The sequence below is a fragment of the Anopheles marshallii genome, chromosome 3 (assembly GCF_943734725.1).
Source record: "Anopheles marshallii chromosome 3, idAnoMarsDA_429_01, whole genome shotgun sequence".
NCBI classification, from domain to species: domain Eukaryota; kingdom Metazoa; phylum Arthropoda; class Insecta; order Diptera; family Culicidae; genus Anopheles; species Anopheles marshallii.
This window is the reverse complement of record NC_071327.1, coordinates 35,945,495-35,965,039: the sequence shown is the minus strand read 5'-3', so window position 1 is coordinate 35,965,039 and position 19,545 is coordinate 35,945,495. Positions and strand designations below refer to the sequence as shown.

At 41.1% G+C, this 19,545-nt stretch overlaps 3 protein-coding genes across 3 annotated transcripts; all 3 read left to right on the top strand.

Annotated features, from left to right (window-relative positions):
• The first annotated feature begins 10,956 nt into the window (after positions 1 to 10,956).
• LOC128715733 (leucine-rich repeat-containing G-protein coupled receptor 4) lies at positions 10,957 to 13,226 on the top strand. Its single transcript, XM_053810645.1, has 6 exons — positions 10,957 to 11,141; positions 11,323 to 11,425; positions 11,495 to 11,728; positions 11,802 to 12,051; positions 12,122 to 12,628; positions 12,697 to 13,226. Exons 1-6 carry the CDS (start codon positions 10,957 to 10,959, stop codon positions 13,224 to 13,226), a joined length of 1,809 nt encoding a protein of 602 aa, XP_053666620.1.
• Positions 13,227 to 14,891: 1,665 nt separating this feature from the next.
• On the top strand, positions 14,892 to 16,780 carry LOC128715732 (integrator complex subunit 11). The gene is made up of 2 exons (XM_053810644.1): positions 14,892 to 16,426; positions 16,495 to 16,780. The coding sequence occupies exons 1-2, from the start codon at positions 14,892 to 14,894 to the stop codon at positions 16,778 to 16,780; spliced, it is 1,821 nt and encodes a 606-aa protein (XP_053666619.1).
• A 391-nt stretch (positions 16,781 to 17,171) lies between these two features.
• On the top strand, positions 17,172 to 18,311 carry LOC128715734 (uncharacterized). The gene is made up of 3 exons (XM_053810646.1): positions 17,172 to 17,241; positions 17,307 to 17,668; positions 17,727 to 18,311. Exons 1-3 carry the CDS (start codon positions 17,172 to 17,174, stop codon positions 18,309 to 18,311), a joined length of 1,017 nt encoding a protein of 338 aa, XP_053666621.1.
• Positions 18,312 to 19,545: the final 1,234 nt, after the last annotated feature.

The following is a 19,545-nucleotide window of genomic DNA, read 5'->3' as shown; positions in this document are numbered from 1 at the left end:
TCAGAGATTTTCGGAACATGGATTCAAGTACTGAACTGTGCGCTATAAATACACGCAAACGGAATAATCGAACTCATTGTTTTCGAGAGAGGAACTTGGGGCCAAATGACCCCATTCCAACTTTAATATATTATCGTATTTTTTGTTTTACCATTATCTCTTGATAATAACGTCAATACAGTAGATCGTCGATTATCCAGGTAACTGCGAACCGACTACATGCCGGTTAATTGATTTCCAAGGATAACTGGCCCGTTAAGCTTAGTACATGCAATAATAGTAGATGCAGATGCCAGGTAAACGCTAAAAGCATTATTTTTTTTTAAATTATTTGAAGCTCTTGTTTCTTAACAATATGGAATATTTTGTGAGGAATTCAACTTGATCAACTCTTTATAGAAAATTTTCCAGTTCCTATCCGGCCAACCGTTTACACGGTTAAGAAAGTCAAAACTATTCCACAAGCTGTCATTGCCTTAGTTCATGGATTATCCGCCCGCCGGTTAATCAGGCCCGGATAATCGACGTTCTACTGTAGTTTCAGTACTTACATACGCCTCTGAAACGTGGACTTTGTCCGAAACGTACGAAACCCTCTTAGCCGCGTTCGAGAGGAAGATGCTCAGATGGATTTTTGACCCCATAAGTGTGGAAGGACAATGCAGGTGCCGCTTCAATGACTCACTGTCGTTGTATTGTCTGATAAGTAAGTAATTGTATAGAAATTAAAAATACCATAAAACTGTTTTCATGATATTCTTTGGGGTTTAACAAATCATTCCATGAGTTGTGATGGAACTTTCTCAAATTAATCCACTATCATGCTATAATAAACTAGCAAAGTATGCATTTATTTTACTAACTAACTCATGATTCTTTCGAATTCACACCATTCTTCTTTTGTTTCTTTCGTCGTTCGAAAAGTTTCCGGACTGTAACGCGTTTCATCCTGTTAGCACCATTAGTTACAATTCACGCCAAGCCTTCTATATCGGCAGGTCGTAATTAGAAAATGTTGCATTCTCACACCTGTCATTCTTTTCTTGCGCATGCTAATATCCTTACGCAACTTCCAACCGAAACGAATTGTATTGCTGCACCAACCAGATCAACCAGTGCAACCAGATCATGTATCTTACGGATAAAAAAGTGGTGATTTCGGCCCAATCTCGAAAATAAAATCCTGCTAAAAACGTGACTCAAAATTATAAGTGCCATCATTTGCTGGTTCGGAAAAAAATAAGTATCATTCGAAATTAAAGTCTACCTACAAAGGTGCCTTTCGGACAATGTAAAGCGTTATTCGAACTTTAATTACAACGATTCAAATTTCTGATTGGTGATTTGTGAAACACTGTGATCACTGCAGAAAATAATGAGAACAATCGATGAACTGGCCACAAAATCTTTCCGTAGTCGACATTAAAAACCTACACTTTGGTCCTTTGTTCAACTGAGGGTGTCGAATCGGATCGTTTGATTTTCTGAATTTCTTATGCTGCTTATTGTTTTCGAACGCTTCTACCATGCTTGTTTCACTTGGACGGACGGTGCGAAACAATAGCCGAATGGTGAAGTTATCTTCAATTTGACACGGTTCCGTAATTTACCCCCTTTCAGCTGCAAAACATTTCCCTCAATGGTGTTCGTACACGACGCGTAAGGATGAGGTGCAATGATGGGGTAGTCCAAGATCGACAATCAAAATTTCAAATTATGCCTTAATGTTCCATCGATCAAAAATTGCCCTGCACGTTCCGCCTCGGAACGGTTCGTGCAGGCATGCACCGCTGCATCTGGCGTGGGACGGTTTGTAGCGTTGAATTGAGGAAGGAAGAGAATGATGATGTGCATAAAGATATTCATACATAAACAAACCCGTAAGAATTCATGTAAACTTGGTAAAACTGTTTAAATGTAATTGAAATATTAAGATCGATTAGTTCGACCCCGGTATGATGTTCAAAAGATGACTTAAAAAGCAAGAGTAAATAAATGACTTCATTTATCACTTAATAATAACAACAAAAACAAATTAGTACCATAAAATTTTCAATTTTCTACCATCGCGCCCCATTCAAGGGTTAACGCTTATGGCATGATCGATACAACGGGTTTTTTTGCCTTTTAGTGTTCTCTGTGCCATGGGTCGTCATTTGCGGCGGCCTTTGAAGGTCCTGCTCTGTCGCGTTTCAGCTGTAAGTGAAATCCCGTACGTGGGCACATTAGTTTGATGGTTGTAATTAATATAGCATCCTACGGTCGGCACGTTAATCGAAAAGCATCAACTCTATCGTCCTACATCCCAACAAGAGATTGGATTTTAATATGAACCCCTTCGTTGTTATTCCTCCCCAAATTCATGGATCTGCGACACTGCTGAGGAACCGACAGCGCAGATCCGTTTTGCAGATTAAACTGTATTTTTACCGACAGTAGCACGGTAGTGACCACTTTGAAACGTACTCAATTTGTTCGACTGTCGACGATAAGTTGTTTAACAAAAACCTTAACATAACGCCAAAATCACATTGCGTTACAGTATCAGGTGTGGATACTTCCCACCTAAACTACCATAGCTTATAAATTTTTGCATAAACAAAGCGGCATTAGAAAGCATACAAAATTAACTCTGATAGGATGTACAATAAGCATGTAAATTAAGCATAATTAACACGTGCAGAGTTAAGTTTCACATGGTTCATTCTCCTTTTGTTGATTACGGATAAATCCGTAAGGTTCATTCAACATATATTTGCACATAAACTATTCAGCAAAGTATGTCAGTTGAGTAATATGGACTGATTGTGATGATTGACTTGTGTTCTGTACGAACAAAAATAAACTTTGCCAGTCATCAGCAAGACATCAAAGCTTTAGTACTACTTATGAAACATTACAAATAAATCAGGAAAACTGAAGCTGACGAGAAATTCTAGTGTTAACGTCTCTCTATCCGTAATAAATGTCAAAGTTACTATTCGTCAGCAGCAGCATACTGTTCTACTTAAAGCCATGACAAAGTATTGCAATCATTGAAAACTTTCCGCATGTATGAAAGAAACCTTGTGAATTTTCCCTCTATTGCGTCATGTTTAAAGTTTTTCTTTTTTAAACCTTAGTACTTTATGGGATTTCTAAAGCTTGATTTTTTCTAAGCAGTTTGTGAATGTTTGAACAATGAAGTTAGGCTCAACTAAGCAGATTGACGGAACTGTAAATGCCATGCTGTGGTATCGCGTCGCATTGGGCAGCGAACATTTTAATTAACGCACAATTGCAAAGCTCCAATACAGCAAAGACGCCACCCTCCAACACACCTCTACTTTAAGATTGCTCCACCTCTTCAACCGACCATATCTAAAGCACGCAATCGGCGGCACACGATCTAAGAAGATCATCAAGATGGATCCCACCGGACGAATGTTTCTCGTCAACTTCAACCGATCTCTTCTTTTGGGTACCAACCGAGCTGGTGTACATTCGAATCCTTTCCCGTCTGTGTTCCTTCTGTTTGAACGCTGCCCGAGCTTTTGAGCTTACCTTTCGTGGTTGCGCGACTCATCCGCCGTCTGTTGAGCGAATCGTAAAATAGCCGGCTCGGTTCGTATGTGGCGGGAAGGTGAGAAGAAAGTAAAATCGTCAAGAAGGGGAGAGACCAGCGCCATCGTTCAAGGCGGTAAAAGATCAAAGCGCAGAGCGCACAGCAGAACCTTTAGAACAATCGAAATAAAAGAACTATGGCGTGTGGTACGGTTTGACAGAAGCTACTAACGATCGTAAAACTGTTGTAAGGTTCAACTTTTAATTGTTATGCATTCAAATTTGACTGCATCACGCTCAAAAAATGTGGAGCATAAATTTAAAAAGTACGGTTTAAAACATCGCTACACCTTTAAATGAGTAAAGTACTACATTTTACTTCAGCTGCAAAAGCATAATAAATTTCTAGGAATATTTGAGCAGCGTGTATGCTAAAATTTAAATTTTGTCCATATTAGACCACAGTACGATAGCAACAAGCAAACCGGCGTTTCCTGTAAGTGAGGTCTTATAAAAAGCGCCAACATCCTAACATTCAAGCCGTTCAAGGGCGTGTACAAATTTTCAACCCATTGCATCCGGCTGGATCGATGTGGAGAACAGGACACATAAACGGAGCACCATCTCTGACAGCAACACCCCTCAAACAGAGGGTACGCGTGTTGGCGCTGATGCCTTGGCTCATTTTACGTTTTATCTTCTCCCTTTTTCAGCCAACTTTTTATCTTCCTTCAGCCGTTTCCTTGCCGAGCCTTAGATGCTTCTTTTGCCTTCGTTTTTACCTTTCCATAAACTTACGAAACCTAATGGTACGTCAGGCGTCTTGTTTTTGTTTTTGTTCTCCAGACGATACCTTTACGTCCATTTACTTCCCAGTGTCTGAAGGTACCGAAACACTGGTGGGGTCACCAAAACTGGGAAGCAGCACCGGAGGGAAGTAGCAAATGGGTTCCCGATAGCAAAAGGATTACCGCGCGGTCGAACAAGATCAGCAGCCGCCCTGGAGGCGGCATCAATTAAATGGCGGCTTCATTATACGGCTCGGGACAGTGTGGAGGTCTCTGTTTGGGAACGGTGGAACGCTTTATAGAGTCTCCACCAGTTGGTTGGCAAACGGTGATCGAGACTTCGAGTACGATGTGGGAAAAGGAGCAGATCTCGAGGTGCTTCATTAATTTTTTGGTTCTGTTTATTCTCTGCTCTTTAGGAAATCACTCGTGCGCTGCTGTAATGTGCACTACTTGATTTTGAGGTATTTTGCTGGAAAGATTTCATTCGCTTATTGGGAAATGTTCTTCTAGTCTTCTAAAATTGAGATGCACTAATATTCGAGAATTCGTGAATGATGCAATGTGTCAATCACTTTTGAGAAATTCAAAGTGCAAGTACACAATAAAGAAGAGTTTGACATTTAATCAAATACAGTAGAACTTCGATTTTCCGAAGCCTGATTAACCGGTTCGCAGATTATCGGTGCGCTAAACAATGATAGCCAGTAGAACTGTTTTGACTAATTTAACTGTTTAACCAGTTGGCTCGAGATGAACTTGAGAGTTTTCTATGAAGAGTTCATCAAGCTAAACTCCCTGGAAAATGTTCCATATTGTTTATAAAGAATAGTTTCTGATATTAAAACACTTATGAATGCTTTGAGCGTGGTCCTATCATCATCATCTGCAGTTATGGCACTAACAAAGCTGAAGGAAAGCTGAATTCGATTAACTGGCATTCGACCGGTCCGCAGTTGCCCGGATAATCAACGTTCTACTGTACTCTAAACCCTAATAGAGGACTCTGTTAAAAAAAAAATGCAATACGCAGATTATAAAGCATGTATAAAAATATAATTTAACTTAAACTCATGCAGTCATGGTAATTCAATAATGTTTTAACTTGGATATGTTTTTCTCTCAAACTAGCGGCTTAATGAGAGTTGGTGCAACCCACCCCGAGACGATTTAATTTCAATTGGTGGACACTGGTTGAAAGAGATCATAGGCAGCTCTAGAATCTACAATAGAGTGTTGGCAATAGTGTTGAAAAAGTATTGTCTAGTTCGGATTGCACAAAGCTTATATATATATCTAACTTGTTCGGCGAAATGGAGTTCTTGCGGCATTGATGCGCCATGGAGTTCTTCGTTAGTGTCCTCAAGAGTCTTCATGGAATGGAATATCATAAAAATGCTCTTTCTTCCTGCATAAACCATCGATCGCAGGCTCAACAGAAACCCAAAGCATCGGATCGTTCAAATGGAACGGCTCCAAACGGAAAGCACCCATGCTCGATCATACGCTTCAAAGCATCTCCAATAAGGGATGGCTTGGTTTGCTGCTAGCGCCAAACTCATCAATACGAACGCTAATAACACCAACCGATAATAAAAATCGCACCTTGCCACGATGGGTCTTGTCAGGTCGGGGCCATGTTACCCTCGTACCAGCCAGTAGTACCGTGGTAGTGTACGCTGTGCGTTGCTTGCTGTATTGCCCTGCTGTCGGCGACTTAACTCCCCGAAAGCGGTCTCCCGCTATCATCATTCGTCGCTCGATCTTTTTGTTACCGCAAACCGCTTCGTATGGCCATGAAAGTGTGATTTTGCTGTGGTAACGTTTCTCAGCGCGGATCCGCGGTGCTTCGCTCGTATGTTTCTTTACCGAAGCCGCTAGTTTATGTTTCCTTTTTCCAAATTCTTCTGCGCACCGTTCGTGGCCATTATCTTCTTTTTTTCGGTGAGGGTAAAGCCATACGGTGGCTTTCGGAGGTGTAAAATTTAACATTTCCGCGGCATTCCGCGTCCGATTGTCTGCCCTTGCCTCCCTTCTTCTGATCCTGGACATTCATCGGTACATCCTCTCTACCTCGCATCGCTCACAAAGTGTGGCCCTTGCTATACGTCCGCAGCCACCTCCGGGATCCGGGATCCGTGATCTGGCGGCCACAGGCGGGAGAATAAAAAAAGAGGAAGCGCTGCGGCCGCTGCTTGACAGGTATGAATTATTTTAACACCTTCGTCTCACTCTACCACCGCGTGTGCATCTACTTTTATCGGAACCGCCAAAAAGGGGGACTGCGCCGAAAATTAGTCTTATGTTCTTTTGTTTTCGTTGCCACAGCCATTTTCGAAGATTCACGATTTTTTACACACCTTTTGCTTAAACTGTAGATTATTATTACATTTTTTGTATTCTTTCCTCCGAACAGCGTTCGACTCTTTCCGAACGCTTCGGGCAGGTAACGTTTGTAGTGTAGTGTGGAACTCGTTGGCCGCACGAAAATGATACATTAATTTATGTATTTTCGATAGGCCATGCAGAGCACATACTCTGGTACGAGCACGGTTCGTCGCAATCGCCTGTGGCTTTTTAGTTTTGGTTTTGAATATTTTATGATTGTTATGTAAATTGCAACATTGCTCAGGTCGGTTGTTTGTCTGCAGAGTGTCCATTGTTGGTTTGGTAACTGATACCATTTAAACGTAGTAAGGAACAAAACTTAAAACAAACTCTTTTCCAATTAATAAGAGTTCTAAAATTATTTATATCGCACTTCACATTTGTCCATTGGAAAGGTATAAATGTTGATATCAACATGCAAGTCTAATTCAATTCCGTATCCAAATTATAAAGAACTATCTTTCTACGAATGCATCAAATAATAAAGAACTTTGATTACTTTCTACTCCAAAAGAAAGATTTGCATTTTACTGAACGATACTTCTGTCTGAACATAGACGAAAAATGAAAACTTACACCCTTACGGTATACACTGCAAACATCACCCATTGTGGACACATTCTGCGGGAACGAACGAGCTCGAAGTGGACCACTGGGAATGGTCTCCAAGTGGCGAAGATAGCAAACTTCGGACGAAATCTTAATTAAAGGGCCCGACCGGCACGGAACTTGGAAGGCCAGTGCGCGCCAACAACAGCAGGACACAATATTGTGTGCATGAAGTGTTGTGTACGAGTGTGTTAGTCTGCCTGCCTGGGGTAGGAATTATTATGGTTTCGGCCGGTATATTGTTCTTTGTAATTATGCTCGATTCTGACGGAATGGTTGAGCCGCAGGCAACGCAAGCTACCCGGCATGCCGAACCGAACCGGTTGGAAAACAGACCCGCCCAGAGGACCTGGTGGGTTTTCCGAAACGTATTTTACCAGACCGAACGAAAGGATTGTGTGGGGGATGGGAATTCTGAATCAAATATCACCAGTTTGGCATCGGATTTTTTTCTTTTAACCGAAGCTGCGAAGGATTCGCATGGAAGGAGCATTTTCATGCGCCATCGAACACATACTAGAAATGAAACAACGAACTTTTAACTTCCCTGTTTCATAGATCCACATCGGAACCATACCTTAGACATGTCGTTTTGTTTTTTTGCAAAACAATGCATTTCGATTCAAACAACGCCATGGACCAATGAGGGAAGGAGCCTTCCGTACCGGGTACCGAGCCTTCCATTCACTCACTGCCTTTGGTCGTGTCCAAGTCTAACCGTACGCGTACCTTACGAAATAAATGAGTCTCGGGTGTCTTTGAAGTTTACCGCCACATATGGAGCGATTCCGTCGGTTTTCGGTCGGCGTGAAAGCGGTTTCGAGCGTTGAGTTATTGAGATGAACTCGGAAAAGGATCGGGCTATTCGGAAGATTAGGACTGTACAATAGAATATTTCTTATCGTCACAGAATGCGTCCTTTTTTGGACGTTCTTGTACTAGTATTTGTATCAAATATATTCAATATGCACCTTTTATTGTTGCACTGAAACTAGCACACAACATATAATGTTAATAAATAATAGATTATACATGTAAGCACTGTAAACACTCACAGGAAAAATAAATCTCACTGTTATACTACTTAACATCCACTGACAATCGTTTCAGTTTTCATTAAATTCTTCTTCATTCACATTAAAAAAAAACAGACCGTATTTTCAAATGTTCATTAACTTAACTTATTTTAAATCGTCCCATTACATATCACTTCGAATACCTCGACAATTAAATGAAACACACACGCACACACACGCATCGAGGCACATTTAGTTCTGCAAGAAAAAGGCACCAGTTGGTGTAGTACAACAAACCAATCCCACTCTTTTTTCTCGCTCTCTTCACTAGCAACCCATCGCCTCTAGTTCCGAACGCACATGCATGGCCACACCGTGTGTCACGCGAAACCAAAGTCAGGGCCTCCGGAGCATCGAACCATCTGACCGCGGCCGTTGCAAGCGGGACTGTGCGGCAGCTTCGGATTTCGCGGTCTTGCTCTTTGATGTTTTCCGCCATCCAAACACGTTTGCACTGGTCGTGCGGACGATGCCGGGTCGACCGGCGGCACGGTGTAGGTCGGTGGTAATCTGCTGGTCGAGCTTCAAGTCGGTAAGGCTGCAACGTACAGCAAAATAGAGTGCCCGTGCCCGATTCCCCTACTTCATAGCTAAGGTTTTATGTGCTGAAGAAGCCAACTTTATTTTTCTGATTTTTGGTTATTGTTGAATCGATCGCCCTGTGTTTATTCTATATACTATTATTAATAAAAAATATAATCAATTGTATATATTTGCTCGTCTAATTTTAATGATATCCGAATATGTGATTTAATTTAATAAATGCTTTATTGCCCTTTCTTAATTATTTGTTTTATGAATAGATACCACTGACATAGAAAACCCTTTAATTATCCGGAATTCGGATTTAAAATCTGATCGTAATTTAAAATTGATTTAACTATACGTTTCATTTCTGTATTAATGTTTTAGAAATGTTGCATGTTGAACCTTGATGGGACATTACCTATCTTTTACCTATTGAGCAGACTCAATTTATCTAGTTTAATTACGGAACATTTATGTTAAAGCTTATTGACAATGCATTCCGGGTTTTCCAGCAGACATATCATGACCATGACTCCGAACGAATTTGGACCTACCACGCTTATATCTGTCCATTCAAACGATTCAAAATTTTTTTGGTCGTTTGGTGTCATCCTAATGATATGATAGGCATTGTACTCCTTCCACAAATCGGGACCTAAATGTTGAAACTTTTCTTTTAAAATTCGACTAGAACCATAAGCTTTGGATCATGCATGTTTTAGGGGTGGATGAGTTTTTAGGTATATAAATGGTATATATGGTCACATCTACAATAGAAAATGCGCCAGATGTGTTAAGTGAAGAAGAATTCACAAAATGTAAACAGGCCAATTGGCATCCAGCAGTATTGTACGTATCTCAAAGAAGTGTTATTGAAGGTTTTACCTTTAAACCAAAAATTGGGCAAAACTGTATACGGATTTTAAGAGTATTTCAAAGGATCTAGGAGTACTTAAAATCGTTTAATTTCAAAATTACTTAATGACTTCCTACCAATTTATGATCACTAAATACTAAACCTTCTGTACATACTTGATTTTAGATGATAACACTAATACAATGTACTTACTGTATATAAATCCTAGGTAGAAATATATAGCCCAGTGTTTGCAATAATATATAAAAGGTTATACTTATAACATAACAACTAGAGTTACACATAAAGGCGAGCATGTATACGTTCGATCTTAAAAGTTCTCTGTACCTTCCTATCAGTAAAACATCTCCTGTTTAAACAAATGTGTCGTGTTCAGACTCATGGGTAAAATGCATACTGTGCCGATGACCAATTTGTTATCGACAAAAGATGATGTGCATACACGTGCGCCGATCACGATGAGACTTGAATCAGCCGCTTCAATGACAAACTCACACCATGATTCTTGTACCAAGTGCACCTGTGCGTACGAAGGTAATGTGTTTTTTTGTTTACCTACAGCAGTCTTACTGAGAATCGCCCACGCGGATAGGAAAAGCATGTCCGATGTATAGAATCTGTTTAGAAACGGCTAGACAGTGTTCGTTATCACACCGCATTATCTGAGTGTATATGTTGCTAAACATATACAACACCATTTCAACGGTTTTGGGCTTTACACAGGCTACTCATTACACGGCCCTAGACCTTATCTTATCAACAGGTAGAATATCAACGGTGCCACCATCGCACACGATAACAGTATTTTCAATGAGGACAGAACTACGATCAACGACGTCAGGCTCAGTGCGTTTCTTCTCTTCCGTTTCAGAAGACGGATGGTTTTACAAAACTGCGAGCCGTTGCTTTGTACGCACATCGGATATTGTGAGAAAAATGTGACAAGTGGCATAAACGATGTAACGAGACGATCGAGATCGCAGAACTGCAAATACTACCATTAAAAAAGTAGCTCCGCATACAAAAAAACGATACTTCCGGAACGCATTTCCGGATTGCACTAGTCCTGTCTCCCTCTCTCTCTCTCGCTAAAACTTTCCCTTATTGCTCTCTTCACCTGTTACTTAGTGACTCGCTCAGGTGCTTAATGGCAAGAATGTGTCACAATTCGAATACCTCATGTACTACAGTATTCATACTGCTGGTCACAATGAGGCTATCAGCTTTCGTTTTAGCTAGTAGTATTAGTGAAAACAGTGGAAGTGCCGGTAAATTTTGTCCTAAAATATGTACGTGTGATGTGATCGAAGATTTAAAAAGGGCTGATTGTAGGTATGCGTCACCAAAATATGCGTCAGCATTGCTCCTATTTCTAGTGCTCAGCACAGTTAATCAGACGCCTTATCATTGTTCTCAGATGAAGCGACAGGAGTATACTGCTACCCCTACTGTACATTAAAATCTGTTTCTCTCTCTCTATTTTTCTCTCTATCTCAATATCTGTCTTTGATAGCAATGAAAAGCTTGTGAACACATACACCGACGTGCCGTACGATGTTGAAATTCTCGATCTAAGCATCAACATTATATCGTCCATTGAAAATGATAACTTCATGGTAAGAAAAGCTGTAGCTTGCTCTATCGAACCGGAGCTCAGTTTAACGTCAACTGTCATTTCGTTACAGCGCTACGATAATCTGGTAAAGCTCTTCCTGTCGGAAAATTCCATCCAAACGATTTCTCTGGATGCTTTTGCAAACCAGCACCGTCTGACAACGCTGGATCTATCATACAACCGATTGGAACAGCTCAATGAGCATCTGTTTGAGCGTAATTTACAGTTGATAGATGTAAACCTATCCGGTAATAACTTCATGATGCTGCCTGATACACCTTTCCTCAAAAGCTACTCTATAATGGTTAGTTGATAATTATTTACCTTTCGTTTAAATCCCATCAGGCACTAATAGTATATTGTACTTTTGCTTTCAGTTTCTCCATCTTTCCAACTGTCGCATACCGCACATTTTCGATACTATGTTCATCGATCTGCCGAATTTGAAGTCGTTAGATCTCTCCAAAAACATAATGAACAGTTTGGCTACAGTGCCTTTCGCACATTTGCGTAAGCTAGCCTCTATCAACTTAATCGATAACCGATGGAATTGCAAAAAGGAAGACGTACGAAATACGGTCAGATGGATAAAGGCGAGAGTACCTACTATCGCGGTAGATAGTTGCTGTAAGTTTATTTTTCACAGATTTGCTAAAATTTCAACAGAACTTCATAGCATGTTCCATTTTTATTGCAGTGCTCTCCGATCTCAATTACCAGGGTAATCGGTTTGAAAGAATCATGGAAGATCCTGCACTAAATGATCAAAAACATAACCGACACGACGTGGCGATTGATCAAGTTTGGGGCACGCAAAGATCACAACCGACTAGGGCTAATGAAGACGCTTGGCCAGCGTTTATGAACAAAACATGCTCTTACACCGATCTAGAGAATGATCCATCGAAAGAATCTTGCGAACAATTCGTTGACTGTCAGCGCAAGTACAGTGAATTGTACCACGCACACAAACTACTGCTCTCTCGCAAAGATACCCGCCGCAGTGGGTATTTCCGCACAGGAGTATTCATCGGTGGCGTACTAGTGGGGGTTATGCTTGGGTCGTTCCTCACGTACACGATCTGTTGGGTAGTTCGCAGTTGCAGGATTCGATCGTTACAGAAGAAAGCAAACCTTGCTCCAGACCAAAGACGCCTACAGCGCGAGCTGAGAAGAGAAATTCGCGGAAGAAATCAGTTCGAACGTAATGTCTGATCATAATGATCGAGCTGTGTTAAGCTTTGTAATAATTGCTTTCGTTTTCCATTCTAGACACCCGTCTAAATGAATCACCTGTGTTTGCACGAAGTGACCGTGTCCCCGGCGCTGTTCGAGGTTCTGCACCACCGAATGACGAAATTTATCGAAACCATGAGCACACGAGACAGTTTTTAGTGAACCTGTTCTCGAAACGACAACCTCGATATGTGCGCAGCAATTCACAGTTGGCGAACATCAACAACCGATACATTCCACCAACTCAAACACGTGACGAACCGCGGGCAATAAGCAATGTGGTGCCACGTGCTGTTTCCGACACAGGGCAATTGTGGGAACATCGGCAAGATTCCAATAATCGCGAACAAGAAAGTATGCTTGCGAATGAACCCGATGCCGCTTTTCGGATATGCGACGATCTACAACCAACATGGATAAGCATTCGACCGAATGGAAATGGGACGCTCACGCGTAGCCCTCGAGCACGCAAGGATGTGACGACTTCAGGTGAAAGCCCACCGCCACCTTATGTCGAGTGTACTTTAGATGCAGGACCAAATCAGGAAAGAGTTAATATGTATTAAAACTAGTAAGATATTTCTTTAACCTTATGGCAGTTACTAAAAACCAGTTTATAGTATTTAAAAGAGAGATTGTTGAAATTACTCAAAATGAAATTATTGAAATTAGCTGAAACTGAAAAAATATGTAATAAAAAGACGAATTTGAAATTATTGTTACGAAACTAGACTCATATATCTATAAAGGCACATATGATTCCAGTGAATACTGAACCAAATTAGTCCAACATAAGTCTGTCTTCATGAGCTTAGAAATTTTCGAGAAAAGGTGAATGTTATTCCCTGAAGCAAAGAACTTCATTCTGCAGTAGCTCTTTTATTGTGTAGTTGTTTCAAAACGAAAACATGCATTTTGATTTTTGGTTTATAGTAAAAAAAAACAAGCATTCAAGCGATAAAACTTTCGAATAGAATTCCCTCTTCTCTCTCCTTGCGGTCTACAAATTGTAAAAAAAAGATTAACCCTTCACACTGGACATATTTGACGCTCACAATTGCCACTCGTTTCAAATGGCGCGCACGATCCGCTCTTGTCATCAAGACCTGCGCGCCCTCTTGCGGAATAGCTGAAGTAGAAATCGCTGGAGAACAGTGAAATGGACCATTGCTCGCAACATGTACAGGGTTTCTGTTCTACTTGGACAGTTTGAGTCATTATTGAATTTTTCAAATTGAACTTAAATGTATTGAGTTACCGTGCAATAAGACGGTGACAATTATCTCGGAGACTTTTTCTCCGAGACTTTTTGAATTGGTCAATCCAGCCGAGCCGTTACGGAAAAGTTCAAAATTGAATAACTTTGTAATGCGTGACCCAAATTGAATGAAGTATTCTAGTGAAAATTAGGATAATTTTTTAAATTTTTAAATCTGTTAAGTGTTTTCCTCAACTTGTTAACAATGTGCACAAATTACAAAAATTTTGACGATGTTTTTTTAAATAAACAATATTCAATTACTATAAAATTAAAAATAAATTAATAAACGCTTTTTGTTGTATAAATATCTCTTCCCAAGCATTGAAATCGAAAATATACAATTTCGAATAATCTAATAACTCGGTCAATTTAACTTGAGACCAGGTTCGTTTTGTTTTATGTTTTTTTATGCAACTCCGTGCATCATCTGTTCAGTACTCGTGTGAAAACAATTTTGCCAAAGGCATAAATGCCGGAAAAGGCAAACAAAAAGGGTGTTTAGTAGAAAACATGGAAAAGAAAAGGAGAAAAGGAACGGAGATCCGTTCAGTGTTGCCAAATCATCATAAAACGCAATTTGCTGTCAATTTGGTTGCCAGAAACGCCTCATTTCTGCTCGAAGACCATTCGAGCATATGTTATGGTTACAGTCTGGACGCTCCTTAACGAACATTGCCGTATTTGTCGTATGTGTTCGATACCTGCTAGAGTGCTTGCTAAGTAAAAATGTTAATTGGGACGCGGGTGTATACAATGCTGTCAAACCCAAAAGTTTTGACGTCTCACTGCATATCATGGTTTTTTTTATTTGTTTCACAAACGGCAAATGTAAATAGCTATACTGTTTCTGCTAAGATTGTTTGCAATTGTTACACATTTACAATATCGTACAAAATATACATTGAGTGATAGAACAGATTACAGGTTACAGTCGTAACTTTTCTGCGTATCACCGGTACGTCCAGCAACAATGCCGGACATAAAAATAACACCACTTGGCGCCGGGCAGGATGTCGGTCGCAGCTGCATATTACTTTCGATGGCTGGCAAAAACATAATGCTTGACTGTGGTATGCACATGGGCTACAATGACGAGCGCCGCTTTCCGGACTTCAGCTTCATCATTCCGGAAGGACCGATAACGAATCATATCGATTGCGTGATCATCTCGCATTTCCATCTTGATCATTGCGGTGCTTTGCCGTACATGACGGAGATGGTAGGGTACACTGGGCCGATCTACATGACGCATCCGACCAAAGCGATTGCACCTATCCTACTGGAAGATATGCGTAAAGTGGCCGTGGAGCGTAAAGGCGAGAGTAACTTCTTCACGCCGCAAATGATCAAGGACTGCATGAAAAAGGTGATCGCAGTGACATTACATCAAAGCGTTATGGTCGACAGCGAGCTGGAGATAAAGGCATACTATGCCGGTCATGTTCTCGGTGCTGCCATGTTTTGGATACGCGTCGGTTCACAATCGGTGGTGTACACTGGCGATTACAATATGACACCCGATCGGCACCTCGGTGCGGCTTGGATTGATAAATGTAAACCGGACCTGCTCATCACCGAAAGTACGTATGCAACAACGATCCGGGATTCAAAGCGTTGCCGAGAACGAGACTTTCTCAAAAAGGTACACGAGTGTGTGGCGAAAGGTGGCAAGGTGTTGATTCCGGTGTTTGCGTTAGGACGTGCCCAGGAGCTTTGTATTCTGCTGGAAACGTATTGGGAGCGTATGAATTTGAAATACCCGGTTTACTTTGCAGTCGGGCTAACGGAGAAGGCCAACAACTACTACAAGATGTTCATAACCTGGACGAATCAGAAAATTCGCAAAACGTTCGTGCAACGCAACATGTTCGATTTCAAGCACATCAAACCGTTCGATAAAGGATACATCGACAACCCGGGCGCAATGGTGGTGTTCGCTACGCCGGGCATGTTGCACGCGGGATTGTCCCTTCAGATTTTTAAAAAATGGGCTCCAAATGAAAATAACATGGTCATAATGCCGGGCTATTGCGTACAGGGTACGGTTGGGCACAAGATTCTGGGAGGTGCCAAAAAAGTAGAGTTTGAAAACCGGCAGGTTGTGGACGTGAAGATGTCCGTCGAGTACATGAGCTTTAGTGCACACGCGGACGCAAAAGGTATCATGCAGCTGATACAGTTTTGTGAACCACGAAACGTAATGCTCGTGCATGGCGAAGCAGTCAAGATGGAGTTTTTGAAGGAGAAAATAAGGGAAGAATTCAAAATAGAATGTTACACGCCAGCAAACGGTGAGACGTGTACGATCAGCACACCGATCAAAATACCGGTCGAGACATCGCTGTCGATACTGAAAGACGAAGTGAAAAAGTATAACGCCCAACCGCCGGATCCGAAACGGCGTCGCATTATACATGGTATTCTCGTGATGAAGGATAACAAAATATCTCTAATGAGCATTGACGAGATCTTCAATGAAGCCGGAATCGATCGACATGTGATAAGGTTAGACAATGGACGATAATATTTGTATGTACAATAAATAATGTTACTTCCGTATATTTGCGCTCCAGGTTTATCTCAAAGATTAAGCTGGATGATCCAGGACCTCCGATGCGCACGATCGAGAAGCTGTACAACATGCTGAATGAACGTCTCTCCGGCTGGACGGTAACCATGAACGACAACAATTCCATTAACGTGGAGTCCGTTAACATCAAAATCGAAACAGAAGAGCAACCCGGCGGTATCGTGGGCCAATCGAGTGTGGCCGGTGTGCACAAGATTTGCAATGTTAGCTGGGTTAATCAGGATGAGGATTTGGGTAGTTATATTCTTGGCTTATTACAAAGCCTTTAAGCTATTCAGCAGGCAATCGAGCAAGTCAAAATAAAACGAAATCTTGAAAATAATTTAAGCTACAATACGTTTAGGTAATTTAAACGAGCTTGTTTATAATGTGTTTTATAGCGACACTCTTACCGCAGCGATATCAAGTTGAATTACATTATCTTTATCGCTTGATAATGCTCGCACGTGTTTGGAGCGTGTAACATCCCTCTCTCCTCATTCAAATAATTGATTCATTCCACATGAAAGGGGATTTCTTCGCTTTTTGCAATTGTGAATGCGAGATTGTTTGTGTTTTGTTGTTGCGTTTCATTAGCGGAACTGACAGCAGCTTGGAGGACCTTTGTATAACGATTTCATCACAAGTGAAACTTTCGATCTAGTTTTCCGCGAGTGAAGAATGGATATTTTGAATTTCATAAAGTTGCTATCTCTACTCTGCGCACTAATTGGCCATGTGAACAGTGTTGGTAAGAAACGATAATCATTACATACGTCGCTTCAGAATCAATTTATTCATCTTTATCTCTTAAAGAACGAACTAAAGTGGTGATAAGCACAGACGCTGGAGCAGATGACGCTTGGGCGTTGTACTACCTTCTGGAAGCTAAGCAGGAAGTGGACATACTTGCCATCTGCTGTACGAAAGGCAATACCAACGTTACAAATGTGGCCACTAACGTGCTCCGGGTGCTAGACGCAGTCGAGCGTACGGATGTGCCAGTATACATTGGGTCAAATGAACGAATACTACTACCGGAACCATCAATAAATTCTGATGATATGTTCTTTGGTGCTGACGGGTTTTCGGATGTCGTATTTGATCGTGAACCGTCGCGTATTCCATTGCAGGAGGGAAAACATGCATTACACGAGCTGTACAGGTTGATAGTACAGGTAAAAACTGCCTTACGTAATTAACTATTTCCCTATTCAAACATTTCACTCTTTGCAGCATCCTAACGAAATAATCTTTGTAAATCTAGGCCCTGTGACCGATCTAGCGCTCCTTTTAAAAGTATACCCCGATGTACGTACGCTTCTGAAGGCCATCTACATGATGGGAGGAAATCGTCACGGCGTCGGTAACACGGAGAGTGCTGCTGAATTTAACTTCTACAACGATCCCGAATCGGCCAGCATAACCTTCAACGCCTACAATGGTCCCATTGTTGTTGTACCATGGGAAACTGCTCTCCGGTCTAACCTTCTAACAAGCTTGGAATGGCGCATGGATGTACTGGGCAGCAGCAACAAGACCATTTTCAATATACTTAACCAAGTGGAGAGGGTAGCGTTGGAAAAGTTGCCCGAAAAGGACCGCCTCTGGATGCCTTGCGATTTGCTGGTATCGATGATTTTGGTGCATCCTCATCTGATCGTTGAAAGCAAAAGATACACCGGTGACGTAGAGCTTAACGGCCGACTAACCCGCGGTCAATTGGTTTTAGACCATATGAACGAAGGGAATGGTAATATAACAATTGTAGATAATTTAGATGAAGGTAAAATGAAACAATATTTACTAAGCATTCGCTAGACAGGTATACAGTAAATTCCCGAGTTACGCGGTTCGCGACTTCACTAAGTTTCATCATTATACAAATTAATTTTCATCACAATTTATTGTAATAAACACATTCTTGAAATAAACGTATAAATATCAATTTTGAATGTGCTTCGTAACATGGAAATAAGTATTCGATCTCTTAATAAATGATGTTTTAGAGGAAACTCGAGATACGCGGATTTATCTGGAACGCATTATCCGCGTTTCTCGGGTATCAACTGTATTTCTTTGGCATTTCAGCAGTCAATGAATTTATATTAAGTTTTACTGCAATAAAAGAATGCTAAACATTTTACGGACCTTTTGAGGTTGAAGATACGATAGAAAGCGGTACTTATAAGAGCAAACCAATTGTAAAATATACAATACACCGTTAAATTTAAATCTTGCACTTTCAAATTAACGGTTGCTGACTTTTGTTTTGTTGACAGACTGTATATGGCAGGGTTGCTTCCAATCATACATTTAATTCCTTCCTTCCTTCATACATTTGTGATTTTTTAAATTAAATTTATGTATGTTAGCCGATAAGCCCATAAATATAGAAAATACTATAATAACACATGCCAGAACTGCTTTGAATGCCTTTTTTTGTGCGAAAAGCTACAAATCAGGATACTCTTTCAAATCCGCAGTCCAGCACCCATGCTATTTTGATACGAAATAGAGCGAGAGATAACTATTGGACTGCAAACGAAACGGTGACGTCATACGCCGGAATACAGATGTTAGGACAAGGGAATCGACTACGCCATACGCGTCTGTCAATTTTTAGCGCTTTCTGTGAAAAGTTGGGCTTGCAGTGTGTGAGAGAGCGATTGTGAGGTAGGAAAAAAGACGAAACAAGCAAGCATCGAGTAGCTTATCCGGAAAAAAACCAAGTGCTCCTGTGTGTAAATCAAGACAGGAATCATTTGTGCGTTCTGTTGTCTTTTAATTTATCCACGGATCATCGGTAATCAGGTCCAGGCGTTGAACGTGTGACGGAATTCCAACCGCGCGTGTGTGTGTGCATCAATTTGCGTTTGTTCTTTCGTGTGTGGTTGCGTTTGTGTGTTTGTGCGTCGAGCGCGTGAATCGCCCCCGTGCTGAAAGCGAAAAAAAGCATCCTAAGTAAATCACATCACCCTTATTTGATTCGGAGGGCACGAACAGTGGTTGTTAGTCGGCTAAACTACAGAAAACCGTCCACATCCACCCGATT

Bases quoted from the DNA above. Each gene is read 5' to 3' on its own strand.
- LOC128715733 (XM_053810645.1), top strand. From the start codon at position 10,957: ATGGCAAGAATGTGTCACAATTCGAATACCTCATGTACTACAGTATTC. The intron at 11,426-11,494 runs GTAAGAAAAGCT...ATTTCGTTACAG, and splicing joins TTGAAAATGATAACTTCATG to CGCTACGATAATCTGGTAAA. The intron at 12,629-12,696 runs GTAATGTCTGAT...TTTCCATTCTAG, and splicing joins CGGAAGAAATCAGTTCGAAC to ACACCCGTCTAAATGAATCA.
- LOC128715734 (XM_053810646.1), top strand. From the start codon at position 17,172: ATGGATATTTTGAATTTCATAAAGTTGCTATCTCTACTCTGCGCACTA. The intron at 17,242-17,306 runs GTAAGAAACGAT...TATCTCTTAAAG, and splicing joins TGGCCATGTGAACAGTGTTG to AACGAACTAAAGTGGTGATA. The intron at 17,669-17,726 runs GTAAAAACTGCC...CACTCTTTGCAG, and splicing joins TGTACAGGTTGATAGTACAG to CATCCTAACGAAATAATCTT.
- LOC128715732 (XM_053810644.1), top strand. From the start codon at position 14,892: ATGCCGGACATAAAAATAACACCACTTGGCGCCGGGCAGGATGTCGGT. The intron at 16,427-16,494 runs GTTAGACAATGG...TTTGCGCTCCAG, and splicing joins ATCGATCGACATGTGATAAG to GTTTATCTCAAAGATTAAGC.